This window comes from Suncus etruscus, chromosome 13, assembly GCF_024139225.1.
Source record: "Suncus etruscus isolate mSunEtr1 chromosome 13, mSunEtr1.pri.cur, whole genome shotgun sequence".
Taxonomy (NCBI): domain Eukaryota; kingdom Metazoa; phylum Chordata; class Mammalia; order Eulipotyphla; family Soricidae; genus Suncus; species Suncus etruscus.
In genome coordinates, this window is record NC_064860.1 from 16,223,634 (window position 1) to 16,237,500 (window position 13,867).

A 13,867-nucleotide genomic window follows, 5' to 3' on the forward strand; every position below is an offset into this window, starting at 1 on the left:
CAATGTCCTTTTCCAGTATTGCTAAAATGGTTTTTTCCATGTTTCTCAACACGTTGAGGATGCTCTCTAGATGCTGTTTAGATTTCCTCTAAATAAGGAAAGATGAAGTGAGTGTCTTCAAGCCCAGGCAGGAAAGACATAACCAACAGGTGGACTAAGCTGAGTGAGTGCATCAAGCTCATATTTGGACACATATTAAACTGCTATGGCTTTAAAGAGAAAAATGTTCTCAACTTCCACATTTTCTCCGTGGCTCTTTCATGTTTGGCTGCTGTATTTTGAATGATGCACTTAAAATGAACAATAAAAGGGACTTCATTCATATTGGAACAACACATGGCTGATGCTTGGTTGGGTATGATAGAGGCAGTAAACGATCATGTTCTTAGACAAGATAGTCCCAGTAAAAAAGTACCCATGAGCTGCCAAAATGGCTGGAAATGACTCACATTATTTGGAATTTTCTGAAAAAGTAAGAAGTTTGAGTGAGGTATTCTTTCTTTTAGAAACCTGCCAAGATTCCGTTTTTTAAAATCTTGATGTGTGCTTTGTTTCATTTTCCCCGCAAAGCAATGCTTTTTCTTTCAGGTTTGCAAAGCTCATGGTAAACCATCAGTTCTCTGTCATCATCATATTGGTTATCCCTGAGCTATGCCATCTCTGATGCATTCCATCAATGGGACATTGGGTTCCCACCATTCTGCTGAGCACTAAGTCTTGTTATACCAATTCATAGAGCGTTTCACCGCCTTCACCCAGTTTTCCATACTCATCTCATAGTGCTGCCATTTCTTCTGTGGCTTGAAAACCATTTCACTCTGTCTCAGTTTCTTTAGTTCCTCCTTGTCACGCCAGAAGCCTATGAAGGGAAAATGGTCACCAAATATGCAAGTAAATAATGAGTCCAGGTGAGCTGGCACATAAGCAGACAATAATGGTTGAAAATAGTCTGAAATATTTTTTTAGACTTAAGATTCCTTATCTGAAGAACTGACAGGCTGGGTATCAAAATTTCCTGGCTTTCTAACTATTATGGCATCATATTTTGGGCTTTGTTTTTGGACCACACCTTGAAGAGCTCAGGGGTTACTCCTGGCTCTACACTGAGGAATCACTCCAAGAGGGCTTGAGACCATATGGGATGATGGGGACTGAATTCAGAGATGACTGTGTGCAAGGCAAGCACTCTACCTGCTTTACTATTGCTCCAGACCTGGTGGCATTATTTTTACCTTCATCAATATTACCTTCTATTCATTCATTTTCATGATTAGCCGTTCAAGATTTAAACACACAAACAAGACATAGTATATTTTCTAATTACATACTCATAAAATAGGGCATATATATATATATATATCTTGAGTTCAGAGACAATCCCTGGTCTACATATAAAATTAGAAGTTTATTTTTTAAACTTTATTTATTAATTGATTGGTTTTTGGGCCACACACAGCAGTGCTCAGGGGTTACTCCTGGCTCTACAATCAGAAATCAACCCTGGCAGGATGGGGGACCATATGGGATGTCGGGAATCGAATCAGGTTCCTCCCAAGTTGGCCACATGCAAGGCAAATGCCTCAGTGCTGTGCTTTCTCTCTGGCCCCTAAAACTAGAAGTTTAAAATCAATAACTTCTTTCCCAAATCACTGAAATTCATCAATGTGACTAAAATGCAACTGCAAGATAATATTGTGATTCAGACTTATGCTGAGCTCTGGACTCTTTAATGTTTTAGTATTATTTATTTATTTATTTTTGTTTTTGGGCCACACTTTGTGATGCTCAGGGGTTAGTCCTGGATTTGCACTCAGAAATCTCACCTGGCTCAATGGGCCATATGGGAAGCTGAGAATCGAACCCAGATCTCTCCTGGGCCAACCGCAAGGTAAACACCCTATGGTTGTGCTGCCACTCTGGTCCCAACAATGTTTTTGTTTTTTATGGTTTGTTTTTTTTTTGGTGTGTGTTTCGTTTTTGTTATGAGCCATACCTGGCAATGCTTAGGGGATTACTTCTGGCTTTGTGCTTAGGAATTACTCCTGGTGATGCATGGGAAACTATATGGGATGCTGGGGGTCGAACCTGAGTTGGATGTGTATACCCACTGAACTATTTCTCTAGTTTCCTATACTCAAGATTTGTAATAAAAAGCAGAGAACAGGCATGTTTTCACTAAGCCCATAAGTGGCCCGAGACAGTGATGATGTCTTAGTAAGGAACTTGGCACCTTTCTCCTAGACTCAAGTATTAACAAGTCTTCAAGTTCTTTTGCCAATAAAACTGACACACAAGTACCTTTTTTCCCTATGATTTTCAGTTAGTTCACAGTCTTTAATTTAACAAAGTCAGCATTTTAGTTATGAAGACATCTATACTTAAACATAGTAATTTAGGAATGCTTTAAGGAGATTAAACAATTTTTATTAATAAAAGTCTCCCTGAAATAAATTCATCTGTGAAAATAAATGTGCTCTTAAAGTTCTTATATTAGAAAGTATTGTTGATGATTTAAGGCAAATGTATTTAAAAAAAAATGTGGAGCCGAAGAGATAGCATGGATATAGGGCATTTGCCTGACATCCAGAAGGATGGTAGTTCGAATTCCGGCTTCCCATATGATCCCCCGTGCCTGCCAGGGGCGATTTCTGAGCCCAGAGCCAGGAGTAACCCCTGAGCAATGCCAGGTATGACCCAAAAACCAAAAAAAGAAAAAAATGTATTCAACATGGATAGAATCAACTGAGTGGCTGGATGAATTTGAGAGACTATATATGTATGTATATATATATATATATATGTAGATAGATAGATGATAGATAGATAGATAGATAGATAGATAGATAGAGAATAATCCAACCAGAAAATTTAAGGTTTTTCTTCTCTTTTTTTTTTTCAAGAGAGGGCAAGATACTTATTATAGTTCTCTGCACTGTAAAAGCTGGCAATTCAGTATGATATAGTAAAGCAAACCCCTGTAGAACATGAAAATAGTCTGCACGTGTTTGTGATTCACTACATTTAAATGTTGAAAAGAATCTGACATATTTATTCTTTTGGAGGAGATAGGAGTGTGTGGTGTGGGCCACACCCAGTGGTGCTGACCACTGTACTCTCTTTCCGGCCATAATTATTTTTTGCTTATTTGTGGTTTGAGACCACAATCTGGCTGTGGTCTCAAGGTCTCAATTTTTTGTTTGTTTATTTGTTTGTATTTGAATCATACTCAATGGTGCTCAGACTTACTCCTGGCTCTGCACTCAAATCACTTCAAGAAGGCTCCAGAGACCATATGGGATAACAGGGATTAAATCTGGGTCTACTATGTGTTGTACTATATCACTCTGGCATGGCCTCAATTATTATATAGTGAAAAGTCTGAAAATTTTGGCTGATTTCATAAACAGTAATAAGATGCTTATGTTTTGTGATTATCAGCTTAATTTATTGGAGTTGCAGAAATTTCTCGAGCACTGGAGATTTTCCTTGGTGGACTTCTAATGAGTCACAGTGGTATTAAATGGTGCAGAAAGAAAGCCTCCTAAAGTTAAAATATACAAGAAATTATAAAGATAGAGAGATACTCTATGAGCAGTGGCCTGTGCCATCCACTGAGAACTACCTGGCCTTCTTGACATGCTCTGTGGATTTTTGCAGGTAGTTTGGGAGGTACCCAGCTGAGATGCTGGGCAGGATACGCTTATGCTCATGAAATCTGTACATACCCACAGCCAGGCCGGCCAGGCTTGCAGCACCGAGGCATGACATGTCCACATGTGCAGGCCTGTCAATGGTCTCATTGAGGAGGTCAGAGGTCATCTGCATGATAAAATTGTTCTTACAGACACCCCCATCTGCCCTGTGGGGAGAAGGAAGCCATGAGAGAAATCATGTCACAAAAGCATAATTTCTATTACGGACTGCTTATTCAAAGGGGCTTAATGGTTTCAGAACTTTGCTGTTATTTATTTAGGTTTTTGGGGGTACACTCAGAGATGCTCATGGGTTACTCATGGTTCTGCACTGAGGATTCACTCCTAGCAATGCTTGGGGGCCATATGGGATGCTGGGGATTGAACCTGAGTCAGCCACATGCAAGGCAAGTGCCCTACCCACTCTACTATTGCTTCAACTCCCATTTCTTTTCTTTCCAAAGTTTTTTTTTTTTTTTCATTTTTTTTTTTTTTTTTGGTTTTTGGGCCACACCCATTTGACGCTCAGGGGTTACTCCTGGCTATGCGCTCAGAAGTCGCTCCTGGCTTGGGGGACCATATGGGACGCCGGGGGATCGAACCGCGGTCCGTCCTAGGCTAGCGCAGGCAAGGCAGGCACCTTACCTCCAGCGCCACCGCCTGGCCCCAGTTTTTTTTTTTTTTTTTAAAGCAGCAGTCAGACCTGGTAGTGCTCTGGAGTCCAGGGCCATCTCAGTAGAAGCTTAATTCATGAAGCCAGTAGAATTGGGTTGGGAGCAGTCAGAGGCACCTCTAATGGTGCTGAGGTGTGTGTGTGTGTGTGTGTGTGTGTGTGTGTGTATAGGATGGTAGGACTATGTAGTGCCAGGAATCACACTCAGTGCTTTGCACTGCTGGCACATACTCTACCAATTGTGCTGTAGCCCTGGCTCCAACTGCTCAGAATTGTCCTAAAATGAAGGCCTGACAAGGGTCAGAGAGATAATCCAGGGGCTAAGGCTCTTGCCTTACATGTAGCCAAACCCAGTTCAAGCCCCTGCATCGCACAGCGTTTCTGGAGCATCTCCAAAAGTGATTCCTGAGCACAGAACCAGGACTAGGCCATGAACAGCACCAGGTGTGGCAAAAACACACAAGAAAACATAGGCAACTGAGAGGCCCTGACTCAGCAACCTTGAAACATCTCACTCCTGCCATCTGCTGCTAGAACTTTAGCCTTTATTCTGGAAAAAAGGTTCCAAGCAGGCCAAGTAAATAAATGCTGATATGAAAACTAATTTGGACAGTAGAAGAGAAATACTAGATGATTCCATGCCAAAAGGATGGCCACCCACTCAAAAGAGATTGTAAAGTTTCATGATGGGGGTGCAGATTCTCCCAAGTTTCATATGAGCTTGGGAGAACTTCTCTTAACTTTCCTTTCCTAAATTTCTAAAACCAAGAACTTGGGGGTGAGGGTGGGGAGGGAGGCTTGGGCCACACCAGTGATACTGGGGGTCTATTTCTAGCTCGGTGCTTGGGGCTTGCTCCAGGTGGTGCTCAAGACACGATGCAGTGGCAGGGACAAAAAGTGGTCAGCTGTGTGGAAGGCCAATGTCTCAATCCATGCAACAATTCTGTGGCCAAGAAACTTGACATTAAGTTCATCCTGAAATTATGACTAATAGCAAGGATGAAAACAATGTCTTAATTCCAATCCAAATAAAAACTATGTTTTAATTCCTATCCAAATGTCTCAGAGAGGGGACATACCGAATTTTTGTCACAGGAATTTGGATCTCTTTCTGCATGACCTCGTACAACTGTTTGTTTCTAGATTAAAAAAAAACAACAAACAGGACAATGATTTAGAAGAAAAACATATTTTTCTTGTGAAGCCAAAAAGAAAAATCTTGTATTTTATTGAAATTTATTTAGAAAGATATGAGGGGAAAGAAAGAGAGAAGTATTGTTCAAGACAGAAACCAGCTTCTCCGGAATGGAAATGAGCAGGCAAAGAAATGGAGAGACAAGCAAGTGAAATCTGCGTTCAAGGGAGAGAATAGGCTTGAAGGGCAAACTGTTTCATCATAATTCTATTTTGGTTGTGGTTTGGAGCCACACCTAGTGGTGCTCAGGGGTTACTGCTGGCTTCAGCACTCAGAAATTGCTCCTGGCAGCCCCAGTTCATTATACAGGATGCTCGGGATCCAAACCCTGTTAGTTATGTGCAAGGCAAAGACCCTAACTGCTGTACTATTGCTGTGGTCCCCAATAATTATATTTTTTACAATCTAAGAAATGAAAATGGTTGGGTTTTATTCATTATTCATAAAAACATGCGGAAAAGAATATTAAAAAATGTACAAGTCGGGGCTGGAGCAGTGGCGCAAGCGATAAGGTGTTTGTTTGCCTTGCACTTGGCTAACCTAGGACAGACCACGGTTTGATCCCCAGGCGTCCCATATGGTCCCCCAAGCCAGGAGCAATTTCTGAGAGCATAGCCAGGTGTAAACCCTGAGTGTCACAAGTGTGATAAAAACAAACAAACAAACAAAAAATTACAACTGAAAGTTGGTGACAGAATCTAAAGTGAGTACCTCCCTTTTTCTTTCCTTTTCTTTTCTTTTTTTTTTTTTTTTTTGTTTTTGTTTTTGGGCCACACCCGGCCATGCTCAGGGGTTACTCCTGGCTGTCTGCTCAGAAATAGCTCCTGGCAGGCACAGGGGACCATATGGGACACCAGGATTCGAACCAACCACCTTTGGTCCTGGATCAGCTGCTTGCAAGGCAAACGTCACTGTGCTATCTCTCCGGGCCCGAGAACCTCCCTTTTATAATGCAAAGTATCATTTTAGAACCAGGTCTGACCTATCACTCTTTCTACAGATAAAATGTTAAAGGGAGTCTCAATTAATAGATGTTATGATGAGGTGCCATAAGTAATATCTAAATGAATGTATCAATTATATAAATGATCCCTATATAATCTCAAAAATTTTTTGTTTGTTATATTTTTGGGCCACATGCTGTGGCAGTGCTCAAGGGTTGTTCCTGGCTCTGTTCTCAGGAATGACTCCTAGAAGGCTCAGGGGACCATATGGGATGCTGGAGATCAAACGCAGGTTGGCTACATGCAAGGCAAATGCTCTACCTGCTATGCTATTGTTCCAGCCCGAGTCCTTATATTCTTTTTTTGTTTTGTTTTGTTTTTTTGTTTTTGGGTCACACCTGGCCCTATGCTCAGAAATCGCTCCTGGCAGGCTTGGGAGACCATATGGGATGCTGGGATTCGAACCACGGTCCTTCTGCATCTAAAGCAAACGCCTTATGGCTGTGCTATCTCTTCGGCCCCAAACAGAATGCGTCCTAGGCCAGCTCTCATATTCTTTTTTGGCTCTCATATTTTTTTTTTTTTTTTTTTTTTAGTTTTTGGGTCACACCCGGCGGTGCTCAGGGGTTATTCCTGGCTGTCTGCTCAGAAATAGCTCCTGGCAGGCACGGGGGACCATATGGGACACCGGGATTCGAACCAACCACCTTTGGTCCTGGATCGGCTGCTTGCAAGGCAAACGCCGCTGTGCTATCTCTCTGGGCCCGGCTCTCATATTCTTAATTTTAACTCTTGTCCCCTCATACAAGGCCACTGGGAAATATTGCAAAATTCTGATTGAATCTTTGTGTGAACCAACATTATTATCATTATTGTTATTGTTTTTGTGTCACACCTGGCAGCGCTCAGGGGTTACTCCTGGCTCTCCGCTCAGAAATCACTCCTGGCAGGCTCAGGAGACCATATGGGATGCCGGGATTTGAACCACCGTCCTTCTGCATGAAAGGCAAACGCCTTACCTCTATGCTATCTCTCCGGCCCGAACCAACATTATTAATAGGACTCTTTTCTCATTAATAAGGAAATAAAATCTTTCAAAGTCCAAAGTATAAAACTTAGGGTTTTTATTTCTTTCTCTGAAAAATTTTTTATTATTATTATTTTTATTATTATATTTTTACTGTGTTAGGGATTGAACCCAGGGCCTCACACATGCAAAGTAAGTGTTCTACAACTGATCCACATTCTCAGCCTGTAAAATTTAAAATATTTTATGATTAGAAAATTTTCTGGGCCAGAGAGATAGCATGGAGGTAAGGCATTTGCCTTTCATGCAGAAGGACCGTGGTTCAAATTTTGGCATCCCATATCCTATGCCTGCCAGGAGCGATTTTTGAGCATAGAGCCAGGAGTAACCCCTGAACGCTGCTGGGTGTGACACAAAAACCAAAAAAAAAAAAAAAAGAAAGAAAATTTTCTACTAATAACAGTCATTTAACTTTCAGATAATAATTTAGGGGGCCGGGCGGTGGCGCTGGAGGTAAGGTGCCTGCCTTGCCTGCGCTAGCCTAGGACGGACCTCGGTTTGATCCCCCGGCGTCCCATATGGTCCCCCAAGCCAGGAGCGACTTCTGAGCGCATAGCCAGGAGTAACCCCTGAGCGTCACCGGGTGTGGCCCAAAAACCAAAAAAAAAATAATAATTTTAAGGGGGTACTGAAACTAATAGTAAAAAAAAAAAAGAAAGAATGTTGAAGAAAAACAAATTACATAGCATAAATTAAACTGACTGTAAGGATGCTGGGTGACAGTGAAGAAATTTACATTAGCAGAAATGAGCAAAAGTAAGTGGTGGCTGTGAGAAGATGGGAGGTACGAGCGGGGCTGGCCCCATACCTGAAAGCCAGGGATTCCAGTATGGCTCGCACAAGGTGATACTTATTGGTAGAAGGCTTCAACCCCATGAAAGATGCGCAGGCACAGGGGTCATTTAAGGGAGCCTAGAGCAAGAGGTGAGATGAGCATATCATAACTATCCTAGACTGTAGCCATCGGCCTGAAAACACAGCCTCACTAGGTCAAAGAATGTCTGTGTAGTCCCAGAGTTTAAAAATGTGATTACCCCAACCTAAGTTGAAGATGAGGGCAGCTTCTTAATAGAACTAAGGTTGATGCACAGATGCTGGCCTTAGATGACCTTTCTGATTGAGGACACACAAGAAAAGGATTCTGGATGGTTCTGGAGAGTTCTAGAAGTTGTGGATGACAAATTAGGAACTACCTGAGTTTTAGAAGGGAGGAAAATTTTTTTTTTTTTTTGGTTTTTCAGGCCACACCCATTTGATGCTCAGGGGTTACTCCTGGCTAAGCGCTCAGAAATTGCCCCTGGCTTGGGGGGACCATATGGGACGCCGGGGGATCGAACCTCGGTCCTGATCCTTGGCTAGCACTTGCAAGGCAGACACCTTACCTCTAGCGCCACCTCGCCGGCCCCTGAAGGGAGGAAAATTAAAAGCTCTATTTGTTAGTTTCTCCGTTTTCAACAGGCATTTTCCACTAGAATTATTAATTATCTGTTAATTTTGATTTTTAGTTTTTAGGATTTTTAGTTTTTTGAGCTATGCCTGATGGGACTCAGGGCTTACTCTTAGCAGTGCTTGGGGACTCTATGAAGAGTTGGAGATAAAATGGGAGTCTGTTATATGCTTACTCCTTGTAATACTTGTGATTTGTTTTTCTTTTTTTTTTTTTTTTTTTTTTTTTTTTTTGGTTTTTGGGCCACACCCGGTGACGCTCAGGGGTTACTCCTGGCTATGCGCTCAGAAGTCGCTCCTGGCTTGGGGGACCATATGGGACGCCGGGGGATCGAACCGCGGTCCGTCTCCTAGGCTAGCGCAGGTAAGGCAGGCACCTTACCTCGAGCGCCACCGCCCGGCCCCGTGATTTGTTTTTCCTTTGGTTTCTGGGTCATACTTGACAGTGCTCAGGGGTTACTCTTGGATCTGTATTCAGGGTCATTTCTGGGACATATGGTGTGTTGGGGATCAAATTGGCTCAGTTGCATGCAAAGCAAGTACTCTACCTGCTGTACTATCTCTCCAGCCTGTTTTTTTTTTCTTTTTCCAGTCTGATGTATTTATTTTCATGAATTGATTGTAGAAGCTGCACATTCCTGCCCCTCTAGTGGTAGATGAAAGTTCAGTTCCTAGACCATCAAGGAATGACCCTCTCCTGCATCATTTTTCCAAGGAAGCCACTGTGATCCACTCCATGCTGGGTTGTAGCTAAGACTGCCATTTTCTGGGATTTCTATTCTGCTATGTTATCAAATGTACTTATTTAAATGGCTGGTTGAACATGTTTTGGGGAATCATGTGGTAAAGCAGAGTTAGCCAGGAAAATGGTTCTTTATCAGGTTATATCAAATTGCAATATCTATCTATCTATCTATCTATCTATCTATCTATCTATCTATCTATCTATCTATCGATGAAGTTTAGCTATCTTCATCAGTTTGCTATTTTTGTTTCCAATATAAAGATGAGTTTTCCAATATCCCCACATTAGACCTATGTATGGCAAAGACCTATGAACACTTTATTGGTATTGCTGAGTCCTATTAATAATCCTATAAAATGTATACTATTAATAATCCTATAATAATTAATAATGAAATTAATAATTTGAGCATCTCTGTGGGATCATGGAAAAAAGCACCATGGTCCTTACAAGGCTGTATCAGACATTGTTATAGCACTCATGAAACCAGGTGTGTGGCTGAACAGCTGTGGGAGGCCAGTGTGTGACCTTTCACCTGGAAGAGGAAGAAGACAAGAGAGCTGAGCAGAAACAGGCTGCGTTTGCTCAGCTTGTTCAGGCAATCACACCAGGTCAAAGTATGGTTTCTCTGTTCTAGAATATTCCTTTCCTGAGTGATGCTGTTCAGTACTCTTATTTTCAGATAAAGAATAGCGAACACATAATATTGGGTGTAAATAGGATGATCCATTTGAGCTATTGGCAGTCTTTCTTTTTTCTTCAAATACCTGCAATCCACTGAAAGAAGGAACAAAATAGACACCTTCAGAATCGTTCAGACTTTGGGCCATTTTTTCAGTCTCAGCAACATCTGTAAAAAGATCTGCAAAACAAAAAAGAAAAAAAAAACAAAATAAAAATCAGGACAAATAAAAACCACCCCTTTAAAAGTGAACTTATTTTATGGCTTGTATTTTTTACTTGCATTCACAATGATCATGACTATGAAGCAAAAAAGCCTCTTATTTGAGAGGGCTGGGGAAGGCCAGTCTCATACTACCTGGGAATGTGAAGGACTTAAGAGTTTAGAAAAGACAGAGAAGGACACAGAAGCCATCTTTGGGTATGAGTATAGTAGATCTTCATTTTCTCATCAAATTTATATTAGGCAGTTTAAATATCAACTCTGTGTATTTTATTGAAAGAACTGAAAATTTGAACAAAACTGAAAATTTTGGCCTAGGCCAGGGGTATGGCTGGATCACACACTTCCCCTGAAGGAGGCCTTGGTTCATCCCCAGCACCACCCAGTCTGCTGAGTGCCTTTGGGAGCAGCCCCTAAGCACAGAGCTAGCAGCAGTCCCTTAGCAGCATCAGTCCTTTGCTCAGCTTGCTCAGGGAATCAAACCAGGTCAAAGCATGATTTTTCTCAAAGCAAGTAGAACACTTGGCCTTGTACAAGGCTATTCCTGACTCAATCTCCAGCATCCATTTTAGTTCCCCAAGGACCTCCAGAACTGTATCCTGAGCACAGAGCCAGGAGGAAGCCCTGAGTACTACTTATATATGGATATAACCCTCAAAAGCAAAATCAACATATGATCTCTTTGTGTCTCACCAGGATTGATCTCTAAACTTAGAGATAGAAGTAAGCCCTAAGCACTGCTGGGTGTGGTACCCCCCCAAAAAAGCCTTCAAAATCAAGGTCTAATTTATTTATTTATTTATTTATTTATTTATTTATTTATTTAGTTAGTTAGTTTTTGGGCCACACTCATTTGACGCTCAGGGGTTACTCCTAGCTATGCGCTCAGAAATCGCCCCTGGCTTGGGGGGACCATATGGGACGCCGGGGGATCGAACCTCGGTCCGTCCTATGCTAGTGCTTGCAAGGCATACACCTTACCTCTAGCACCACCTTCCCGGCCCCAGGTCTAATTTATTTAGCATACTTTGCTCCTGAAATATATAATAGAGTTGAAGAAAAAATGTACAAATCCTTGAAGTACAGCTAGTAAAATTTTTAGTGTGCACACACCTTGGTTGGCACCCAAGCTCCAGAGACAAAACTTCTCTTATTCAGTGTTACATACTTGAGATACTTTTATCTTGTCATTAGCAACTACAGCTCATTCCTTCTTAAACCCACCACAGGGTTCCATGGAATGAGTGTGAACTCGCCAGCAAACCTGTCTACACCACTGATACTTGCCTGGGTGCTCCATGGTGTGGGGCCAGGTTCTGGAGGGGCACCCATGAACACATCCTTGTTTGCTACATTCCAATGCTGGGCCTGCCAGGCTCTGGACTTCCTATATAGGATGGACTTTCAGCAGATAATGCCTAATTGTTTTCGAAAGTAGTTGAACTACTTTGTTTATTTAATTGTTTTGGAGCCATGCCTGGAAGTACTCAGGGATTACTCTGGTTCTGTGTTCAGGGATCACTCCTGGCAGTGTTCAAAGGACTGAAGAAGTACAGGAGATCAATCCAGGGTTGGCATTGCACAAGGCAAATATCCTACCCCCTTCACATTCTCTCTCCAGCCCTTCAGCTGAATCTTTTTTGTTTTGAGGACAAACAAGGTGAAATCTGGGGGATATTCCCACTCTGTGTTCAGGAGTCATTCCAGTAGGGCTGCTTGTACACACACCATCATGCTATCTTGCCAGTCCATGAGTTGCAATTCTTATTGTGGGCCATTTGGAAATACTTGCATGTGAAGTAACTTCTGAATAAGCATGTAGGACAGCACTGATCACGTGAAAAACAAAACAAAACACAGGAATTGGTTCAAATTAATAAAGCTGGCTTCGGGGAGCCTGAAATTGTTTTTGTTTTAGTAATATTTTCCCATTTTTATAATGAAAAGGACTAGCTCAAGACACATTTAAGGAACTCAATATTAAAACTCAAGGACACGATATTGGTGATGGGAATGCTGTACTGGTGAAGGGTTTTATATATATATATATATATATATATATACACATATATAAAGAAAAGATAAGGCCTCCCAATGCTTACCACAGGCTGTGTTCTTTACACTGACTGTATAGAAGAGGAGGTACAGTAAATGCTCCCCATATACACCTCAAACCAGGCCCTTTGCCTGGTCTGTATTGTGAATGGGAGGACAAAAACACAAAACAAAACAAAACAAAACAAAAAACAAAAAGAACCTTAAGATATCTATTATTCACTATTAACTATTCATTTTACTCCAAAGGACAATGATCAGAACTGTCACATTCATTTGGTTCAAATGATGAGCTACCACACCAACACATTTCTAAGACTTCAAAAATGAATATCATAAATAACTTCGGTTTTGATATCTAGACTTTAAAATAAATGATGACATTTCAAATCAAGATGTACAAAACAGCCAAGAGGGCTGGTTTGGGGGGAAGCTGTTGGTAAGAGACAAATAAAACAAACGAAAGATGGTTTGTTCACATTCCTCACTGGCTGTTCCAGCCTGGCTGAAAGAATTTCTCTAAATTAGTCCTTGATTCGAATGAGCTCACTGATGAGCTTTTGCGATGCACAGACTGCTCTGTCCCTGCCATGAAATACAGCTAAGAATTCTGGGTGCAATCCATAGAAAAGCCATCTGAGGACTCAAAAGAATGAGCCGGAAAACTCACAGTACCACCAAGCTGGCAAGGAGTTTCCTGTTTTTTTGTTTTTTTGTTTTTTTTTTCTCTGACATCTCCTGGCCTACACTCAGGAACAGGATGAAACATGAAACGTGGGTCAGTACATGCAAATATGAAGGTTCTTCCACAAGAACCACCCTTTCTGGGAAAGTGTGGGAGGTGGAGGATCATTATTACAGGCAGATTGGAAGGAAAGGCCTCTGGGTGTGGATTATTTTTTTCATCTTACTTGAACAAGAGAGAGACAAACATTAAGAGGGGAGAGAGAGAGAGAAAGAGAGAGAGAAAGAGAGAGAGAGAAAGAGAGAGAGAGAATAGATGGGGATCTGTAGAAAAATGTTAAAAGGTGGAACATATTGGAATATAAGTAGATCCTCAGACCATATGGATCCATTGATGGCAAAGGAGCCAAGAAGATAAGAGAGGAAGAAAATCCTCTTCAAC

At 41.5% G+C, this 13,867-nt stretch overlaps 1 protein-coding gene and 1 non-coding gene across 2 annotated transcripts in view; one reads left to right on the forward strand and one right to left on the reverse strand.

Moving 5' to 3' along the window:
• Positions 1–670: 670 nt before the first annotated feature.
• Positions 671–13,867, reverse strand: part of GK5 (glycerol kinase 5) — a 59,378-nt gene continuing 46,181 nt past the window's right edge. Inside the window, exons 12-16 of the mRNA XM_049785381.1 lie at positions 10,550–10,644; positions 8,400–8,503; positions 5,445–5,504; positions 3,726–3,859; positions 671–859 (exon numbers count right to left, since the gene is read on the reverse strand). Of these exons, the coding sequence (XP_049641338.1) occupies positions 711–859; positions 3,726–3,859; positions 5,445–5,504; positions 8,400–8,503; positions 10,550–10,644 (542 nt within the window). The 3' untranslated portion in view covers positions 671–710. The remainder of the gene's footprint in view (positions 860–3,725; positions 3,860–5,444; positions 5,505–8,399; positions 8,504–10,549; positions 10,645–13,867) is intronic.
• On the forward strand, positions 12,772–12,903 carry LOC126027000 (small nucleolar RNA SNORA51). The gene has a single exon (XR_007502179.1). It is a non-coding gene; the product is annotated as a small nucleolar RNA SNORA51 (small nucleolar RNA).